General features: G+C 35.7%; 1 protein-coding gene across 1 annotated transcript in view; it reads right to left on the reverse strand.

Moving 5' to 3' along the window:
• Window positions 1-6,574, reverse strand: part of ANKRD13C (ankyrin repeat domain 13C) — a 70,162-nt gene extending 63,588 nt beyond the window's left edge. The window contains exon 1 of the mRNA XM_016148935.2: window positions 5,712-6,574. Coding sequence (XP_016004421.2) covers window positions 5,712-6,156 — 445 coding nt within the window. The 5' untranslated portion in view covers window positions 6,157-6,574. The remainder of the gene's footprint in view (window positions 1-5,711) is intronic.
• Window positions 6,575-17,101: the final 10,527 nt, after the last annotated feature.

Genomic DNA, 17,101 nt, shown 5'->3' on the forward strand with positions numbered 1-17,101 from the left:
GCCTAACCTTACCTCGGACTGACAGGAAATATAAATTCAAGTATCAAAACCTCAAGTGAAGTCCTATCTAAACTTCGAAAACAAGAAAGTCTCCTTCTGGATGGTCTTAACATCAAAAGTGAGAGCAAAATGTTGATTTTAATAGGTATTAAAATTTCATAAAAACCAGTTTGTAGAGAAGCATAGCTTCAAACTGAGATATGATTCCAAATACAGAGATGGTCTTCTAGTTTTGCAGATAATCTTTCAGATTGCAACAATTGTAATAGGCTTTAGATGAAATTCGACTAAATTACAGTTAAACCTCACATACCCTGATAGCGCCACTCATAATCTTCAGTTTTAAAAAAATCCTTTTTCCTTTTATTTAACTGGATTTTACATGCTTCGATCTTGCACTAAAACTGATCTTCCATCTCTCCCTCATGAAATAAATGGTACATGAACAAGAACATACTGTTTGTCTGCCCAGCCCCCATCCGATTTTTGAGAAATTACACTCATTTTCTAGAACCCAAAACATCCTGACAATTACATATATTTCTATGACTTAAGAATGACATTAACTTGAGGCAAAGATACTCACTTCTTTAATGAGCCCTCCAGAATTGTCCTGCCTCATTGAGAATGCCCAGGACACAGCTCTGTCAATAAATGCTCATTTCTACCTTTTTTTTTTTTTTGTTTGTTTGTTTTTTTTTTTGCCAAATTAAGGCTATAATTCCTACTCCTATTATAGCTCAGTGCAGGAAATGGGAGAAAAAAAATTCCCCCTTCCCTCTGCAGAGGTAGCTCTACAAATGTGTGTTCATTTTGCAATTGTAAGTACTAATTGTATTCCATAGTGATAATGATGATGCCATCGAGAAACATAGTCACTTAATTCATGGACCGTCCTACTATGTTGGAGATGCACATGGGACAAGAGGTATATTCATATAGTCATTAAGATCAACTGAATCAACCCAATAGATGAGCAGTGACAAGATTCATTGCCAAATCACCCTTGAATATAACACTTTAATGGATTATCTTGGGCCTCCAGAAATGACTTCTTTCCTAAAAGAGACCCGCCTTTCAAAAACAAAGTTCAGAAAAGACTACAAAACACAAGAACAGACATAATTACTAGTGTTCTGTTAAAGATGTACAATCATTTTTACCCTCCTGGCTAAAACTGTTCACCCACAAGGCTTAGCTCAAAATTTTTTTTGCCATGAAATGTTTAACCTTAAAGTTGCCTCTTCTCAGATTATTCATTATTCTTTTGTATCATCTATCATGAAGATTTTAGTAACAAAAAGCAGAGAAAATAATATCAAAAGGAAGTTTAAGGATTTATACAGAATAAGTCAGAATATACCATTTGAGCACCAGATTATCCTATTATCTCAATCCTCAAACACACATTTTTAATCTTTCTAAAATTAGGATGTTTCAAAATCTCTGCCTGAAGAAATCTGTCAGCTTCTAGGCAGAGATATTACACGTTAACCATTTCCTTATCACTCCAATGAGTTGCCTGCATTGGCAGGAATACTCTCAATTAAATTTTAACTTAAATTTGAAACCTCTAATTGTGTGCAATAGTTTCAAAAAAATAACACTACAACTCAGTAAAAACAAAAATTAATCTGCCTACAGAAGATGGCTTGTCACATGCCAGGCAAAGTAATTAATGGCAGGACAGTAGAAACTGCCGAATCACTCAGAAGAGATTAGAAGTTTTTCACAATCTAGGAAAGGCTGGTTTGAACAATTTATATATTAACTACTTTTCATCACTCTAGCACCTAAGATTCTAACTAACATCCAAGAGAAGGTGCTTAACTTCTAAGAATATTTAACTCAATTAAAAGAAAAAACAAAATTACAAGTTTAACACATAGGAAATGCAGTCAAAATCAAGAAAGTCTTCCATATGCTTCACAAACATTCTCAGTTCTAAAGGTGGAGAAATAAAAATCATTCGCATCAATTATTTTTTAAAAGCATGTTGCCAAGATGGTTGAGCTAAAAGTAATTCAGAAAAATCTTAACAATGTGAAAAAAAGCTTAGGCTTAAACTTTAATTCTATATAAAGAAAAAAGTGGTATATAACTAGATATACTGAAGACATAAAGTTTAATAAGTTTGTGTATACTTAATGTAATGTTTTTTTACCTACCCAAAAATCACTTGGCATATTTGAACACAATATATACATGATGTTATAGCTGCTAGTGTAGTGTATTTAACTTATATTTCAAGAGCTATGTTTCAATGCAAATACAATATTCCTCAAAATAATTGATGGTTCAGAAAAAGCAATTCATATTCAACCAACATTTTATCCCAAAAGATAAAGCTCTATCCTTGCTCCTATTCAACTTGCCAATAACTTGTTATACACACACACACACACACACACACACACACACACACACACACCCAAAAAAACTTTTTCAATTAAGAGGTCGCTGAAAACTGAAAGAGCTAATAGTGAGCAAAACTGAAAGAGCTAATAGTGAGCAAAATAGTGACCAAATTAGGATTCAATAACCTTTATAGATGCAGAATAAAGGATCAAAACAACAAAATTTAAAAGTCCTCTTTCGAGATTAAAAAAATAAATGTAAGAGTGAATAGAATGGAAGGACAACCAATCACTTAAGAACACTATTAAATAATTCACATAATCTTGCACTGAATTACTTAACGTGTGCTTTTTAGTAACACACATTACTAAATTTATATTGCTTAGAGCAATAAATACAACCTCCTTTCTGTCTTTGCTTACGAAGCTACTATAGCTCCAGTAGTAAGGTTAGTCTGAGCACCATCCTCAAAGGGGAGAATTCACAAACTCACAGTTTCACTAAAAGATGATTAAGATATTCATTTACTTATCTAACACACACAGAGTATTTACAAAGTTTCAGGGACCACTCTAAGCACTTCATAAGTCACCTTATATGAAGAATGGATACAGAAGTTAGGAATATTTACCTGAAGATAAGAACATGATAGCTCTTGTCAAATATCTAAAGGGCGATCATGTGAATGAGGTAGCCCATTTATCTATGTAATTAAATACATAAGACAAAGAACAGACAAGAGTGAGAGATTTGGGCTCTAGAGACAAACTCTGAGAGCTGTCCAATGGCGGAATCTCTCTACAAGGCTACTATAAGAACTAAATGAGAAAATACATATGTAAACTGCCACATACACATTATTAGAACTGACTTCTTTGTTAGGGGGTCCTGATCAATATAAGTATTAACATAGGGCTGATCATGGGCTTTGGAGTCCTAGCTATTAGTTCATTTCCCAGTTTTGCAACTTATACTAAGTATGCAACTTTAGAAAAGTTTTCTTACATCTCTAGGCTTCACTTTCCTCATCCTTAAAATAAGGGTTATTGTGCAAATTAAATATGATAATGTATGTAAACATTTAGCATAGTGCTCACACTTGATAAGTTGACAGTGATCATCATCACATCATCGTAATGTTGTAAAAGGAATCTCTATAGTAAATATGAAACTATGTGATATGTGGTATTGAATGATTGAATGGCTCTGCTATGTACCTGTATGAGTGTATGATTCTGCTATGCATTTACCATGTTATAACAATTCTAATATAATACATAGCTTGTTTTAATTTGCGTGACTTAAAAAGGATTTATCTTTTGTAAGCTGAAATGAAAATATTCTTAAAAATCTAAAAGTATCCAGGTTATTAAAATATGAAGAGTAAAAGTAACATAATAGAAAAATTATGCAGCTATATGGGGAAAAGAGATTAAAGCAGTAGCACATTAGATCCAAACTACTCTTCCTAGGAGACTTCACTGCACGACATAAGAACTATGTTGCAGGGGGAAAAACATTTATACTTTTCAGAGGTACATTAATCACTGGTTACATTCACCAGAAATATCAATATAAGGGAAGCTAAGCACATAGCTAATTCGGTCTATCAAGGCAATTTAAAAAGTGGATTTCAGCAGGCTTAAGGACAAGAGTTTAAGTGTATTTAGGATTCTAATTACTTTGAACAGAATTTATCCTTTAACAAACCAACTCCTAAATTGGATTAAGGAAGCCTAATAATCCTGCAATTCAGTACCTTCTGTGATCAACCAAGAAAATCAGTTCTAGAATGCTATACTACCTGTACTGTCAGCCACATGCAGCCTTCTCTTCTTCCAAGAAAATTAAGGAAACTTTTATCTGTTTTCAGGGATAATTCTTTCAAAGGCAAAGACCACAAAATAAAACATATCTACAGTTACTATAAACTTCCTAATAGTGTTTCCTGAAAAACTTCCTAGGAATCGACTAATAACCCGAAGCTACAACACATCTCCCATTAAAAACCCTTTCCCAAAGAGTAAGAATATAATTACCATCAACAAACAACACTATGCTTCATGTAACAAGAGTAAAATGACTAAATAAATTAAACGTAGAAGTGAAAAACCAGGGGCAGTTTTCAGAACTTTGGGGGAGATTTATGACAAATGACAAGTCATGATATTGCTACAATACTGTAAATTCAGGATACCAGTGCAGTTGTTAGAAAATTATACAACAGAAATCTTACTTTTTTTTAATCTCAATTTTTGCCCGATTTTTTGATAAGCCTAGAGTCCAATGGAATTAAAGGAGCTTATTCCATAGGCAAATATTTCATTAATGTTATATTATTTTAAAGACAGAGTTGAGTGTGTTCTAACTGAATGTATACTGTAGTCATGTTCAGTTAAAAATTATTTGCCAACTACCCGTTTATCAGTGTTTACATTAGTTTTCATTAAGTTTACTGTTGCTTGAAAGTCATTTCAATCACACTGTATTTAAAAGTAAAGAAACAAAAAATTCAGCTGATGAGTTAAGAAAAAGCAAAAAGTATAAAGACAGCCCTTGAATAACAAACGATACCATTTTGTCAGGCTATGATGAAGTACTATGAAAAACCACAGTCCTATATTTAGTCACAGTCATCAAGATGAAACATTACTATTAACAATTACCTATGTAAGACAAGCAAAAAGCTCAAAACTCCACACCAACAAAATTTTAGCTACTCAGAAGTCACTTCACCTTAGGTATCAAATGCCAAAAATTTGTACTGTGTGGCTATCAGAAATCAAAGCATTCTATATATGCCATCTTACAAAATGCTGACATTTTGTATCAAACTAAGTTCCCTAAAAGCTGGGGTGGGGGGGAGGGGGACAGAAACAACCTATGGCAGATAGAAATTACAACCAGTTGCACTTAAATTGGGATCTGTACTTGGGTAATGAAGGCAGGTGGGCAATACATCTGTATGATTTCAAGATCCCAAGGCGAGAGGTGGGAAGGGAAAGGAAAGAAACATAGTTCTATAAACAAAGGGAAAAGGCTAAGCTGAATGAAGGCAATCTAAAACTTATTATCAAGAGTCAACACAGTGAAAGCCCCTCTCATAAACAAAATAGCTTCTCAAAGGAAACTTTGAAGTGGACAAGGAGGAAACATTCCTTTGCGACCACAAAAACCAATCCCCTGACCACTGGCATGCTATTACTGAATCCCTCATCATTTACAGGCATTTGGCCTGGATGATGGGCAAAGAAGGGAAAAGGGTCTGATGGACAGGAGCCTAGAATTCCAGAAGCCTGGGGAGGCACCTCCTAGGCTCAGGGAAAGAAAGGTGAAAGGCGAGCACTCCTCACCGTGATTATCTTTCTGCCCGATATTGTGCGTGCGGATGAGAGAGGACAGTCTCCTCACATCCCCCTTGAAGACGCACTCGTGCACCGGGTAGTGTGCAGGGCAACTACCTCCATCTGCGACGAGAGCAATAGGGTTGGTGCCCGCTAGAAGAGTCTGGGACTGGGACGTGGTAGTGACGGAGGAATATTGCAGCGGCAGGGCCGGGGCGCCGGGGGGATTGGAGGCGGCCGGAGCTGTCTTCAGCTGCAGCCGGTGATGATGGTTACTGAAGATCTTATGACAGGCTTTGCCGCCCTTGCCGCTGCCGCCTGTGCCAATCCTGCCTCCAGTAAAGGTGCTGCCGAGAGCAGCCGCTGCTTCCTCATCCCCGGGCTCCAGCAGGTCCCCCTCTTCTTTGCTGGGCTTATGGTTCCTCCGCAGTGAGCGGATCTTCTCCCCGGTCATCGCCGCCAGGGGCAGAGAGAGGATCCGGGAGGCTCACCGCCGGCAACGGAACTGGCGCTGCGGCGGCACAAGGCGATTAAAGCGGTGGCCAGGAGCCTCTTTCGCAGCATGAAGTCCCAGAGAGCCCCCGAGCCCAGAACAAACGCATCTCCCGGAGGAAGAGCCGGCTCTCGCCTAGGCACGAAAGGACGCGCGCTCGCTGGGGGGAGCTAGAGCTCAAGTCCCCACGACAGCAGGATCCTTGTCGCCGCCGCCGCCGAAGCCGCCGCCACTGCCGCCGCCACTGCCTCAGCGCAAAAAACAGGTCACGGCCATCTTCCTCTGGTTTCTCTCGCGAGAACTCCCCGGGGAGGGAGAAGGAAGGAAACACCGCGATAAGTGAGCTACCCGCTCCCTCCCCCGCACCTCGCCGGCAGCGTGCTTCCGCGCCAAGGTGGAGTCCTGAGTTAGAAAGCTGAGACCTGGCACTTCATGTGGCTGCGCTGTTTGTGGCGGTTTTGAAATCTTAGTCAGCACTTAGATATTCGAAGCGTCGTACAAACAATGACTTAAAACCTTCAACCTCTGGGCCTCCCACAGAGGAGTGAAGACTCATTCCTCCCGCACGCAGGATGTGATGTCACTGAAATGCACAGGACAGTCAATTCAATAAATATTTACTAAGCATCTACTTTGTGCCATACACCGACCTAGATTTTAAAAAACACCACCCTTGGCCGAAAGGAGCTCAGTAAAGGAGAAAAGAGTCAAAAATTGGATATAATATTTAACTGAGCGAGGAATGACGTGGATGCGGGGAGCTGGGTTGCACAAAAAAGGGAGAGGCAAATTTTAGTGTCGAAGGGTCAGAAAACTCATCAGAAGAGTTTAGCCTTGGAAAACAGGCTATTCAGCAGAAGGGAAGAGGGGCGGTCACTCAATATTTGTTAATGTGCCCATTTCTGGCAGGCGTCAGAGTTTAAGTATGGAGAGAGGACGCTGAAGAATGGCAAATAATAATTGTGCAATTGGAATATCACCGCGCTAGTTCATTGGCCAACCTCGACCCAGAGTCAAATTCTAAAACAAACAAAAAACGTAAATCTGACATCCATAAAACCTTGACAAAATAACTAAAGCTGTAGAGAACAGGAGGGGAGGAAGTTAGCAATACTCATTTATCTCTCCAAAGTACCATTTGACAGCCTCTTCTCTCAGATCTCTTCCCCCACCTTCATCCCCCAGCAAGTGTGTATTGAGAACAGATTGGGGGGAGGGAGGCTACTCTAGAGAGAAGGAAACAGGGATTACTGCGTAAATCAAATAGTAATTAATAATATCTATTTGAATGTAAAAGTCTGGTAGAATATATAAATCACGCAGGGTGGTTATCTCTAGAAAATGGAATTATTAAATCATATTCCCTGCATTGCCTGAATTTTTTTTATGAAGAAGAAATGTTAATTTTTATTAATCAGAAGAAATTAATTTTTTAAAGTATGCAGTAATTCAGGAAATAAGATATGAGAACATGGACCAAGTTAGTGAGAGTGAGACTGGAGAAGGTTTAAGAGAATTTTTTTTTTAAATCAGTGAAGTTTTGGCATATCGAATTGAAGGTTCTTGTTGCTTACTCAGGAGTTGGATGGTTTATGTTTCAGATATCTTGAATCTTAAGAATCATAGATGTGGGTTGAGATTTAGGAGGAGAATCATTACATAGTAATTGATGCCGCAGAAGTGATCGACTTCCTCAAGCAAGTGTGTAGAGTAAGAAATTAATATACGATCCAGAAAAAAAAAAAAAAAACCTTGAAAACAGCAATATATAAAGAGTATGTACAGGAAGAGTGGCCAGCATCCTATTATTATCACAAACCTACACCAAAGAGTCTACCATTATATCTGTGAAGTAACTTATTAGTGGCTGCCACTCATGGACAGAAGTGGAAACTCCTAAGTGTCCTTCCAATATAATAAAAAACTTGAGACTTCAAAAATAATATTAGCCTTATTTTTTAAGAGTTCCACAGCATAATAGGGGAAAATGATATAGCAATATGAGACTGAAATACATTGTAAAATATATAAGAATTGAAATGATGTGAAATCTTGATGTAAAAAAGAAGAGCACATTATTAATTCTATCTGGAAGAAATGAAAGGTGATCAGGAAATCTTTCTAGAAGAGGTAATGTCTGGACTGGGTTTTAAAGAATGTGTAGAAATTAGCATATTAGGCAAGGGGGAAAAGATATAGGTAATGACAGCTACCATTTACTGAGAGCTTCTCATGTGTTAGGCATTGTTCCAAGCAAGTTTCAATAACTATTTGATTCAATCCCCACAGCAAGTCTATGAGGTACTTACAGTCCCATTTTACAGATGGAACAACAGAGGCACAGGAAGTAATCATCCACCTGATGAGTAAAGGAAAAAGCGAGTAGTATGTCTAAATACAGCATGATATTTGAGAATCATCAGAGTATAGTATGTGACAGGAAAAGTGATGGTACATGAGAAAGAAAAGCATGGGCTAGATTACAAAGAAAAACTGTATGAAACTTAGACTATATATGGTAGGCAATGGAGAGTTTGCAAAAAATTTCAAACCCAGTAAAGACAGAATCACTTTTAATCACCATAATATACAATTAACCCACATCCCAAAGACAGGAGATTTTGCCAGTCTTTTCAGCTTCATCTCCTACTACAATGCCAAATTCATTCTTCATTCTAACAAAGCAATCTGCCGACAGTCCCTCATTCTCTCTCATGCCTCCATGCCTTTGCACAGGTTGTTCCATATGTCCCAAACTGATTTCTATTTCATCCACTGAGCTCCTTCAATCTGTCTAAAATTAGTTTGAATTTTATATTTTCTTAGCACAAGGTTTTTGTTTGTTTGCTTTTAACTTGATGTAGAATTCAGGGATCCGGGAAATTATGTCAAACTAAGCCTCTAAATAAGATTTAGCACATCCTTCTATTATGAATGTAGGTCACAAACCACAATAGTATTAGCATTACCTGAATCTTTGCAGCCAAAACAAACCACAGATATTTTCATATCATATTACAGTCACTGCAAATAACTCACAATAGAATTTGCATTCATCACCATCTCAAAATTATGTTAATAATTATGCCCACTACTCGATCTTGTTCTTTTATGAGCTAATAAAGAAGCATATGCATTACTATATCATAAATATGTTTTTAAAGATATTTCAATAGCTATTTTAATACACTATATTTCCTCTGTAATCCAAATTATTATATGCATTTAAAAACTTTTTTTTCTAAAAATACGACCCTAGGCTTTACCATACTGCCAAAGAGGTCATAACAAAGTAAATAACTTCTTTTTAGCAGTCTTAATGACATCTGCCTTTCCCTCCCCTTCTCTTCTATCCATCACTCCACCATTCTGCATTAGGTGTCCCTCCTTTGCCTTCATTCTGATTTCTCATTTTGACTTTTGCATGCCTCTTTGACATTCTTGTCTGCCTCCTTAACTAGTCCTTTGAGCTCTATGAGTACTGAAGTTATGTTTATCACTGCTTTATGCACAATGCCTTACAGATAGTGAAATAGCAAATGCTTAATAATAATAAACAGTTGTAGAATTAATCAATCAATTAGAACATAAAAGCACAAAGTATCTACAGTGTACCAAGACAACTATAAACTAAGTGACAAGATGCTAAATAAGTTTAAATAATCCCAATCTGATTACACTAAAGTTGACTACTACTGTCTTGGATTCTTATGTGAGGCCCAAGAATAGACATAGGTTCGCATTGAAACTTTTGGGGTTTTTTTTTACATTTAAAAATAGCAGTAAATTGAACTGAAACTTGCTTAAAGGGATTTATTGACTTACATAAGAGAAAGATAAAGAGATACATCTTCAAAAGATAAAGAGGTGCATCTCCAAATCATGTGTCAGTTTCTTTGTGATTCTCAGTGAACCTCTCCTTGTTTGGAGCATCCTGCAAAGGCCAGCTTCCCTCAGAGACACAAGGTAGCTGCCAGCGGTAAGAGAAATCATGTGCATCCTCCTTCATATCCGGGAGGGCCGGTGGCCACAGAAGTTTGGTGCTTAACATTCATAAGAAGACCCTGTCCAACCCTTGTGTGTAGAAAAGTGTGGATTGGCTCAGGCCTCGGTTACCGAAACAAATCCGTGAGTGGAAGGAAATTATACTGATCAGCTTTACCCAATCAGCATTCATTTCTGAGCCAGGTGTGATGAGGCCAAGCCCTCCAAACTGCAAAACTGTTTTATAAGGAGAATGAGGTGAAAAAGATGATGGGGTGATAAACACAAGAGCAGTGCTGTTCTCATAGACTTAAAGTGGAATTTTACTTGGAAAAAAAAAAAAAATGCCTGTTTCAGTGTCTTGGACTAGGTATGATGAACTATGTTGTGATTTTCAATTATATGGATAGGCAATGAGTAAATAACTTCACTGTCAAATAACATATTTACTTTTTAGTCAATGTTACCAACATAGAATTCAATTCAACAACTCAACTATATAACTCTGTTATTGAATAACTAGATAATACTCTGGTCCTACAGACTAGCACTTCTTAATTTCCCTCAGGATGTGGCTAATAATCCAAAAAATTATCTATTTGCCTTGAATAGCAGAAAGAAGTATGATAAATGTGTGTGTTTTAGCTTTTTCTAGTGAAGGTTTTCTAAAATGCCTTACTGTTCACTAATACCCAATAATAACTAGAGAATTAAGCATGGCTCTAAGAACAAACATTCTGACTTTTAACATAAATTTATGATCGGTTCTATGTTAGCTTTAGACAAAGCGCCTAATCCCCATTCTGGTGTCTTTATTGAATAAAAGCAATAGTATCCAGTATGAAATACAGAATGTACTGTACGAAATAATAAAATCTCACTGGTTATATATTTTATAAATGTATCTGTCAATGAACCTAAAATTAAGATTGGTAGTTACTAATTTTACTAAATCCTCTTTATAATGTATATATTTCTAATGTAAACATTTGAGCAAGTTTGGTTTACATCTTTTTTTTCTTCTCTGAAGGTTTGTATTTCATATTTTCACAATAATCTAGAATATGATTTCCTAACTCTATTAGTTGAGCAAGGCCTAGGAGAATTTTAGCTGAATAGATGATGCGGCTACCTGGCTAATAAGATTACCATCTTGAACATCCCCTGACAACACTCTTAACAGTGCATTAACAAATCAAAATAACAAATCATGTAAATCAATACCTTATTTACACATTTTACATCTATCTCTTTAGGTCTCAGTATTTTTCTTTTTTCTCTAAATCTGTCCACTTCATTTCTGAAGCATGGCTGGGCACTTTCCTTACTTTCTACTATTTCTGATCAGTGATTATTAGTGATTTGGTCAGATTTTGATTAAGTAATCAAAAAAAATCAGAGAAGCAGGGGTTGCCATGGAAACCCAGAGCCAATAGCTGGAAGTTCCAGAAGGAAGCAATTCCTCTCAAACAGATAAAACACACGGACTTATGAAGGGAACGGGGTAGGGAGGAAAGATGCCAGGGGCATAATGATAGAATTACAAGCCAATATGAGATAAAAAGGAAAAGATAAAGTGCAATATTTATAAATAAAATTATTTCTAGATCACAAAGGCTTAAAACAAAATATAGAATGCATATATGAATGGGTTTTTCAGTGAAAGAAGAGGTTAAGATACAATAGGTAGATATACGTAAGAGATTAAATGGCATTCATGAATAAAGGTCTGTGCCTGTGTCCCTGGCGTCCTGGTTCTGTTTTAATGTAAATTACTTTCCTGCCCAGAATACAAACAATTATGTGCTCTATCGATTAGTCTAAATATTCCTCAAGAGACCATCCAAGTCAACATATATGACATAAAATTTATTTCCATCAGCAATCTCACTGGCCAAACCTGTATATCACTTTAATTATCCTTAACTACTCTATCTCCCATAGCACCACATTCAACCAGTCACCAAATCTTGACCTTTCTAACTCCCATATAGCACTAAAATTGAACCAATTCTCTTGATTTTACACTGGCTGTTCTTGACTTCAGGCTACTATAGCCAAAAACTTCTTCCAAAATGTTGTGTCTCATGCATGCATATGCATAACAACCACATTTATTCACCCCCAGGATTGCCAGATTTGTCAAATTTAACACCCAGTTAAATTTGAATTTCAGATTAAATAATTTTTAATATAAATGTGTCCCAAATGTTGTATGAGACAATGTCACAAGTATTACAAATATTCATTCGATATTTGGGACATATTTATATTTAAAAAATTGATTTTTTTAATCTGAAGTTTAAATTTAACTGGTTATCTTGTATTTTATCTGACAACCTTACTCGCCCCTCAACCATTTATGTTATTTAGTGTTACATTTTAAATAATGGAAAATTCAGAATAATGGTTTCTATAGAGAATGAAGGTGGAAAAATGCCACCAGTTAGGCATACATCGAAAAGATCAAAAAGCAAGAAGACCAAAATCATGATTGGGGAAGAAATTTACAACTTTAACATAGACAATGAAGGCATTAAAATTATTAAAGATTTTGCTTACCTTGGTTCAGTCATCAATTCCAATGGAGACAGTAGCCAAGAAATCAAAAGAAGGTTGAGACTCAGAAGTGCAACAATGAAAGAATTAGGAAAGATCATAAAGAGCAAAGATATGTCAGAGATCGAGGCCAAGATCATCCATACCCCATACTCTCAATTACTATGTACAGTTGCAAAAGTTGGACAGTAAAGAAGGCTGATAGGGGGAAAAAAATGATTCATTTGAAATATGGTGTTGGAGAAGAGTTATACAAATACTTTAAACTGCCAGAAAAAAAAAAAAAGAGGGTATATCCTCGAGCAAATTAAGCCTGAAATATTGCTAAAGGTAAAATGACAAAACTGAACTGTCTTTCTTCTGGCACATCATGAGAAGGCAGAGTTCTTTGGAAAAGACAATAATGCTAGAAAAAATAGTAGGGAGCAGGAAAAAAGGAAGACAAAGTATGAGATGGATCAATTCTATCCATGAAACCATAGGTATGCCTCTATAGGAGCTGGGTAGGGCTACTGAGGCTGGGACATTGTGTACATCACTCATTGATAGGGTTCCCAGGAGTCAAAGACAGCTCAATTGCATGTATCACACACAAGGACACATGAGGAAATTCCATCATATATGTTTGTATTAATTATGTATTTTTAATTTTTCCTTTTTGGATTTTTCCCTTTTTTAAAGAATACTAATGATTTCTTAAGCTTAGTGATGCATATACATATTTTTATATTATTATGCTCGTTGTGTCTTAAATATTTATAATAAATCTTTTTTTAATTCTTTAATTCTATTCTAGATTAAGTCCAAAAAAACAAACATGGATTGCAAACACTTTCATGGTTTCAGTGATCCCGTTTACCTCTCTAATTTTTGCCACTCCTTGTTTGTACATGACAGTCTGGTCCTACTGAAAATTTTTCTTCAAAAGATCTCCGAGCCTCTGTCTATACTATTGCCTCTACCAAGAATTGAGCCCCACCCTCCTTCCTCTTGTCATAGTTTCAAACTAGTTGTCAATATGTTCAGGAAAACTTCCCTGGTATCTCATCTATGTCTGGGATAGGTACTTCTCCCATGTACTTCCAGAACATTCAGCAATGTCACCATCACTTATCATTTATAGTGTAATTGCTGACTTACTTCCCTATATCTCCTATTAGAATATAAACTCTTAAAAGTATAGACATGTTCATCCTAATATCCATGGTCTCTGCCCAGTGCCTGGCACTAACAGACCCTCAATAATTATTTACTGCCGAAATTAAGGTTAATTAATGATGGGCTGGTTAATTTAACATTCTTGAGGCATGTTATAATTTTACTCTGTTTTATAATCAGTATTTAGATAGAATCACAAATCTTACCACCTCATAGTGAGTAGATTAGAAATCATTACTTGTAATAAAGTTCTCTTTTGTCATTCATATTGCAAAGTTTGGTTTGAATATCATCTGACATCGAAACTTGGTCTTGCTTTTGTTGTTTAGGATTAGCACATTGTAAAGGTTCCTCAGCTTGTACAAATCACACTGAGGAATATGTAGTTAGTTTAGGAAAATCTCTTTGTATTCCTATAAATTTAAGTTTGGTGAAAATAGTAGGCATTATTTTATTATATGGTAGGTATTATGCATTGATACAGCATGCATTTATGAAATCTAATAAAAATTTTGCTGTTACCTGAATTTCTTCTCAACCTGCCCTTTTTGTTCATTTCCCTTAAAGTCCATGTGCTGCTAACTAAATTTTATGATTAACTGACAGCTCCTAACCCCATATGTAAAAACAGTGCACTATTATCTTAATAAAATAATGCATCTTCTTTACTATGGATTTACCCTCTTCAGTTTTCTCTCTCCTGTTTAATCTGTTTTCTGTATAGCATTAGTAATTTTACCAACACTTTCTTCAACCTTGATTTTAAGATGCTTTCCTGATTTTAATGAGCATTTCTTATTCTCATCAGTAGAAGAAAAGGTAGATACCGGGGAAGAGTTGAGGCTGGAGCAGTTGGCACAGGGAAAACCAGTATGTGCAGCCAGTACATGAGGATGCCATCTTTACCTCAACTGTGTCATCTCTATTTACTTCCACTTGTCAAACTTTCTCATTCCAGCTCTCAGGTAATTCTTATCTTTACATTTTATTTTGTAGCTTCCAAAATAGTATTATCTGGGTCATTTTGAGGCAATATCTAGAGTAGAAAAATAAGAAAAAAAATCAAACAATCGTATAATTATCAAGGACACTTTACCATAGAAATCTAAACCACTGTGTTTCCTTGGCTGCTATGAACATTTGGCTCAGGGAATGCAGACAGCTATTGTTTGGACACTGTTGGCTGTCAGTCAAGATCCTTCTACACTGGCACTTAATACAATGAATTCACCATCATCTGTGAGCTGGTCCCCGTTATGACAAGTAAAGAAATCTAATTTTATCAGCTTTCTGAGAGTGAGGCCATTTCCCAGGAATAGACCTGAGATAACCACAGATAAAAGACAAATATATAAAAATTCCCATCTAAAATGAATGATCAAGTAGACTAGAATTAGTCAGCAGCACGTCCCCCTGTAGACAAACTACATATATAGCCAAATAACCAGAAGGTTGCGTGGTGAGATTGGAATCAGAAGAAAAGGAGTCAATTATTTGATTTTAATGTTTAATGGCATTGTGTTTTGAAAGCCTTATGTGCCTATTCCATAGAAGCAAAATTTCTCTCTGTGAGGCAGATGGAGAGTCACAAGACGGGAGGAGCACCAGCCCACTCCTCACCAACACATCATGTCTGAATGGCCGGTACCAACTTGTGCCTCTGTGACTCCACTTTTTCTTTTTCGTTTTTTTTTTTTTTTTTCATTACTTAATGACTTTAACTTTCAAATAACTCTGCTCGTTCCCCTTATTTTTACGTTTTGGGGAGGAATCTCACTGTGCTATCTATATAATGATAATACATAAAATTAAAAGCAAATGTTTTTAATGTTTCATCTCAAGAAGTAGGAATTAGGAATATTACTAATGAATGGAATTTACCAATTAAAATATTAGACTTTTTAAACTACCCTTCTGCATGTGCACTCACATGAGTGTGAGCATGTGCACACACACATACACAATTTAGGATAAATATTCTTAGTTCTTTAATAACCATAATTTAAAAAAGGAAGAGGAGGCAGTGGTAGAGGAGATAGAGGAGGAGAAGGAGGAAAAGCAGAAGGAGAAAAAGAAACTCATCCAGATTAATTTTAGTTAAGATATATTACAATATATGTACAACTTCATTTTGATAACTCAGTCTCTAGATTTTAAACGCCATCTAATTTTTTAAAACACCATCTTTTCCAAGTGTCCTTTCATACTGCATTTGGCATTTTCTATTATTCTGTGTTCCTAAATTTCAACAAATCCCACATACATGCTTTAATTTCTTTCCATATTCACTGCATGAAGATTATTTCATTCTGAATATAAATCCAGTTTATTTGATGCTATGGCTATTCATCACATATGTTGTTTGCTATATCTATATTTTTTTATTTTTTAAATGTGCAATTTATGTTACTTCAGCATCTCCTTATTTTCTAAGATTTTTTTCTCAAGAATATTATCAAGCACATATGCTCTCTGAGTAACCATTTTGTAATTAAAATGTTTTGATTAGATATGTTTTATTTATACAATTATAATAATCCTTTTTATTGCTTTAACACATCAGCTTATTAATAAGTAAAGCATTTTGCACACACAGTAGCTCAGTGTGGACAAAAAATTTTAAAATTGATTGTTATGATGCTTTAAACTTTTAAAGTCTTTAACATGAGAAAATAGCTTCACACAATAATCTAATAAAATATAATTAAAAATTAATAATAATTGGTCTTTGTGACTCTTAGGATTGCCTTAATACATAGTTCTTAAACAATATCATCAAATAACCATATAAATCTCAAATGCAGTAAAAGCTAACAATCTTTTTTTTCCTCATTATCAGAAATTTTATATCATTTCTTTTTTTAAAAGACTTTATTTTTTAAGAGAAATTTTAGATTTACCACAAAGGAAGATACGAAGATTTCTGGTATACCTCCTGCCCCACCACATGCATAGCCTCCCCCATCATCGATATCACTCACTAGAGTGGTACATTTGTTACAATTGATGAACTTCTACTGATACATCACATTTACCCACAGTTCATTGCTTACATTAGGGTTCACTCTTGTTGTTGCATCTTTTATGGCTTTGGACAAATGTACGACATTTATTCACCATTATATTATCACATAGACTATTTCTACTGCCTTAAAAATTCTCTATATTCCACTTTAATTACAGTACTTTTTTTATTCATTCAAAT

Source organism: Rousettus aegyptiacus, unplaced genomic scaffold (genome assembly GCF_014176215.1).
Source record: "Rousettus aegyptiacus isolate mRouAeg1 unplaced genomic scaffold, mRouAeg1.p scaffold_m13_p_1, whole genome shotgun sequence".
In the NCBI taxonomy this organism is placed as follows: domain Eukaryota; kingdom Metazoa; phylum Chordata; class Mammalia; order Chiroptera; family Pteropodidae; genus Rousettus; species Rousettus aegyptiacus.